General features: G+C 39.1%; 1 protein-coding gene across 1 annotated transcript; it reads left to right on the plus strand.

The window, feature by feature from the left end:
- Positions 1 to 563: 563 nt before the first annotated feature.
- LOC111916232 (auxin-responsive protein SAUR50) lies at positions 564 to 1,411 on the plus strand. Its single transcript, XM_023911851.3, has one exon. The coding sequence runs from the start codon at positions 883 to 885 to the stop codon at positions 1,276 to 1,278; it is 396 nt and encodes a 131-aa protein (XP_023767619.1). The 5' UTR covers positions 564 to 882; the 3' UTR covers positions 1,279 to 1,411.
- Positions 1,412 to 5,725: the final 4,314 nt, after the last annotated feature.

Consider the following 5,725-nt stretch of genomic DNA (forward strand, 5'->3'; position numbering starts at 1 on the left):
AAGCTTCCGACATTTACAATATCGAGTTGACTTTTAATTGGTATTAATCAGATTGCATGGGTCGGTAATTAAAGAAGAATTGGAGCACCAAGGGAACATCCAAAGTGTAAAGTGATGTAATTTTGCATTTTGGCCAACACACACTTTTCCACTAACACCAAATATAATTAGATCACCAATATAAATTCAATCAGATCAAATCTATTGCATTAAAGATTATAGTATATAATAGTAGTTAATTTGGCTGAAAAAAGGCCCAGCTAGCCGACGTGCTCAATCATAATTTCAAAGCTCTGTAACCCAGACTTTGTTGGGCTCACAGCATTTAACTCACGCCATACCCTGCCTGGTTAACTTTACAGCCTAAACATCGGCCCAACCATACCACATGGTTAACAAAATGATTAATTAGGAAGGCAAGAATTCTCCTAAAAAGCGGCATATAGTTATATGATAACAATTAAGTGTCATAACACCCACAAGTAGGAAGATGAAAAGGTGCATGGGTTAAAGGTCCATGCACTAAGTGCAATTGGTACTATTTTTTTTTTTTTTAAAGATATTGTAAAATATTGATGTGATCCCTAAATACCTTTTTAATCATTCAAAATACTTGTCCGTGCAGTTTCGTATCAATAATACAAATTAAAGTACAAACAGCCATCACACCAAAATCCAACTACACAATCCTAATGACAACAGCAGTCAAGCAGTACCACACTAACTTTATACCTATCTCTCTCCCTCTCTCTCTTTCGCTCTTCATATATAAATCTCCAGAGCTTCCTACTCTCAACCCAATCTCTCTTCCTCTATCTCTCTCTCTATCTATCTATCTAGCTAAAAGATACTTATATTAATATATACATACATATAGAAGACATGCTGAGAGGAGAGATTCTGAAAGCATGGCTAAAGAGATGTGGAAAGATGAATAATGAAGTTTTACCTTCTGACGCAGAGTGTGATAAGTGCTGGCAATGGGCATTCAGGTGGTCGTCATCTTTCATGCATGGAGGAAAGGAGGAAGCATGTATTCCTAGAGATGTCCCAAAGGGTCATTTGGTGGTATATGTAGGTGAAAGCCAGAGGAGGTTTGTGATCAAGGTGAAGTTACTAAAACACCCTCTATTCGGTGCGTTGCTGGATCAAGCTCGAGAAGAGTACGAGTTTACAGCTGATTCCAGACTTTATATACCCTGCAATGAGGAGATCTTTCTTGGTGTAGTTCGGTGTGCCATGACCCCACGGGATCGAAGAATCATGTTTTGTTTTTGAGTCTTGTTGGGATCGATGTTCCTGCAAGACTGTACGTAATTTGATGTAAAGCGATTAGTTACTATTGTATGCAACTAGCTATGACTATTAACTTTGATGCAAGAAAAAAATGGAACCTAAATTTTTCATGCTACTCTACTGTTATAGATTTCTATAGGTCTTGAACTAATGTTAGCTAATTACCAAAAAATTGATATAATTGGTCATTATTACCCATAGACCGACAATAGTCGTTCTCGAAAAAGTGTTGCATTAACTGGGGAATATTCGTAGTGGTGAATCTAGAATAGAAAATCATGTCGTTCCGTAACCGGGTCAGGTTCAACCGAAAGCTAATGCGTAACGGGGTTAACAAAGGGATATAAATGAAAAGGGGCGGACTTTAGGCTAATTGGATAGAATAAAACAAGAAAGAATGTCTAAATCATGTTGGTATGGGGTTAACAAAGGGATATAAATGAAAAGGGGCACGCTTTAGGCTAATTGGATAGAATAAAACAAGAAAGAATGTCTAAATCATGTTGGTATGGGGTTAACAAAGGGATATAAATGAAAAGGGGCACGCTTTAGGCTAATTGGATAGAATAAAACAAGAAAGAATGTCTAAATCATGTTGGTATGGGGTTAACAAAGGGATATAAATGAAAAGGGGCACGCTTTAGGCTAATTGGATAGAATAAAACAAGAAAGAATGTCTAAATCATGTTGGTATGGGGTTAACAAAGGGATATAAATGAAAAGGGGCACGCTTTAGGCTAATTGGATAGAATAAAACAAGAAAGAATGTCTAAATCATGTTGGTATGGGGTTAACAAAGGGATATAAATGAAAAGGGGCACGCTTTAGGCTAATTGGATAGAATAAAACAAGAAAGAATGTCTAAATCATGTTGGTATGGGGTTAACAAAGGGATATAAATGAAAAGGGGCACGCTTTAGGCTAATTGGATAGAATAAAACAAGAAAGAATGTCTAAATCATGTTGGTATGGGGTTAACAAAGGGATATAAATGAAAAGGGGCACGCTTTAGGCTAATTGGATAGAATAAAACAAGAAAGAATGTCTAAATCATGTTGGTATGGGGTTAACAAAGGGATATAAATGAAAAGGGGCACGCTTTAGGCTAATTGGATAGAATAAATCAGAAAGAATGTCTAAATCATGTTGGTATGTGCACATGTACAATGTAGTATCAAAATAGAGTTACAGCAAATTCTTGAAAGCTAGTTTAATTATGTAAGGTATCAACCTTGATGTCTAAGGAAAAAACCGAACAACAAAGAAAAGAAATAGGGGAATAAAAAGAAGAACGGACTTTTAATTAATTGGTGAACAAGGTCTAATTTGTTGAAATAACTCAACTGAAAAATCCTAGACAATAACCTTGTTTATTCTAAAAAAACTATATCATAATCTAACATAAAATATGCATAAAAGGAACGATTCCCAAAATACCCATGGGATTAAAAATGTGCGCCCCCCCCCCCCCCCCAAATATTCCTCATAATTCAGAAGCTTGCACCATTTTTAGTCCTAGCAATCTTGAACATGACATTTCCTTCTTTCTGGATTGCTGCTTGTCTAGCAAGTTCTAATTAATCTCCTTAATAGACACATTGCCTGTGATAATATCATTTCATGCAATAGTCAACCCTTGATTTGAAATTCTTTAACCAAACACTATATAAAACAAACTAAAACACACTGGTAAGCTACTACACTTTGACACATTGACCCATTCCCATGACCTAGTAAATAATCGATAACCCAACATTCACTCCCTTAATCATTTATCGTAACACCTCAAATTCAAACCAAAATTTTCATTTTTAAATTACCCAATATATTGTTCATAAACTAAACCATTAGAAAAATCACAAGTATCAGATACAAATCATCATCACAATTAGGTCTGGGTCAGGCCTGGCTACGTTAGGCGTAGCCAGAAGTACGCTAGGTGTACGCTGTGTGATCCCAAACTTAACTGCTTAACGTCTTAATCGTTAAGACATGCAACCCAAATTCAGATATAATCTCAAAAGAATATCTTAACCCATAAAGTTTATAACTTTAAGCCTTTGCATGGCTGAAATAAACTTAAAACTCAAAACCGTAACTTAAACCTCAAAACCACCACACTCTTGCATGGGAAAAAAGGACCTTCAAACAAGCATTTTTATGATTCTAGATGACCTAAAACACATGAAAGGACAGCTAATATGCTATGGAGTACACCATACTCACAAAGATCCAAGATTATGACAAAAAGGTTCATAATAACCCTTTTAAGAGATCTAGGAAGAAACACACCAAGGTATAAACTTTATACCTTCAAAAGATGCACAAGGTGAGGTAGTTTTTGGATATACAAGTTTGCAAGCAACATCACCTTCTTCATTTGTCTTCTTCTTCAACAAGAGAGCACCAAAATCACTAAAAAGCTTCAAAATCTTCACAAACAAAGATGAGACTCGAGATTAGGGTTTGGAAGGAGTGGAGGCTATCTCTAGAAGGTCCAAGAGCGTACTAGCTTAGACCCTACGCTCTGCTTACCACATGTACGCCCAATGTACTAGCATGAGTCCCATATTTCCAAGGCTTGATCATGTACGTTGAGCGTACCTTATGTACGCCAACGTACGGCTGAAATGCAAAGATTTTTGACACAAGGGACCAATAATGAAAAATAGTTGAAAACTGAATGTTATATTTACCCCTACTAGAATCAGACTTCCCCTTCAAAGTCAGCCTCGAAAAACAGATCAGGTTAGTATTCGTGTGTCTCATCCTTGGGCTCCCAAGTCCACTACAAGCCTTTCCGGTGTTGCCACTAAACTTTGACCAAGTTCACTACCTTGTTCCTCAAGGTCTGCACTCTCCTATCCAGAATCGCCACTGGCCTCTCGATGTAATTTAGACAGTCATCGACTTGAATGTCCTCCAAAGGAACCATATATATCTCATCAGTTATACACTTCCTCAACTGGGAAACATGGAAGGTATCATGAATCTGACTTAACTCCTCCGGTAGCTCCAACCGGTAAGCCACCTTCTGCACACGGGCCAACACTCTAAAATGGCCAATAAACCTGGGGTCTATCTTGGCCCGCTTCCTGAAGTGAATAACACCCTTCCAGGGTGATACCTTCAGAAGTACCAGATCTTCGACCTAAAACACTAGCTCAGAGCGTTGTTGGTCCCCACAACTCTTCTCGTGACTCTGGGCCGTCAGCAATCTTTGTCTAACATTATGGATGAGCTCGGTCGTCTTGAGCACTATCTTAGTGCTCCCTATAACCCTCTGACCGACGTCGCCCTAGCAAATAGGATTCCGACACCTCCTCCCATGCAAAAGCTCAAAAGGACGCATACCAATGTTGGCATGATGGTTATTGTTATAAGAAAACTCAGCTAAGGGAAGATAGGAGTCCCATCTCCCACCAAAATCAATGGTGCAGGCGCGCAACATATCCTCAAGTGTCTGAATAGTCCACTCGCTCTGCTCGTCAGTCTGCGAATGATAGGCGGTACTGAAATGCAATTGGGTTCCTAACTTTTCATGAAACCTCTTCTAAAACCTGGAAGTAAAACGAACATCTCGATCTAACACAATAGAAGTCGTGACCCCATGCTGAGCCACTACCTCTCGAACATAAATCTCAGCTAATTTCTCCGCAGAAGAGCACTTAATTATAGCTAAGAAATGAGCGCTCTTCGTCAAACGATCAACTATCACCCAGATAGCATCAAATCCCGTTGAAGTCTTCGACCATTTTGTGATAAAATCGATCGTGATCTGCTCCCACTTCCATAGTGGAACCTCCAAGGGTTGCAACTTGCCATGAGGGCGCTGGTACTCAGACTTGACCTTCCGGCAGGTCAAACATCACTCTACAAACTAAGCCACATCCTTCTTCATACATGGCCACCAATGACTATGCTTTAGATCAAGGTATATCTTGGTAGCTCCCAGATGAATGGAGAATCTCGACTTGCAGACCTACTCCATCAATACTCGTCGAGCCCCACCATCATATTGAACCCAAACCCGCCTATGAAGAGTCAAAAGTCCCTTACTCTCGATATCAAAGGCTGAAATGTATCGATCATCCGTTCACTTTTCTAATTTTCTTCCTTTATGGCCTCCGACTACACTTCTTTGATCATTTTTAACATTAGGGTCATCATAGTCAACCTCATACACACATCCTGAATCAGGGTTATGACAACCCTCCGGCTCAAGGCATCGGCCACCATATTGGCCTTGCCTGGGTGATACAGAATCTCACAGTCATAATATTTCACCACATACAACCACCTCCTCTACCTCATGTTCAAATTAGGCTGATCCATAAGATATCTCAGGCTCTTATGGTCCGTATAGATGGTATATTGAGCTACATAAAGATAGTGGTGCCAAATCATGAGAGTGAAACCTACCGCTCCC

This window comes from Lactuca sativa, chromosome 2 (genome assembly GCF_002870075.4).
Source record: "Lactuca sativa cultivar Salinas chromosome 2, Lsat_Salinas_v11, whole genome shotgun sequence".
Classification (NCBI taxonomy): domain Eukaryota; kingdom Viridiplantae; phylum Streptophyta; class Magnoliopsida; order Asterales; family Asteraceae; genus Lactuca; species Lactuca sativa.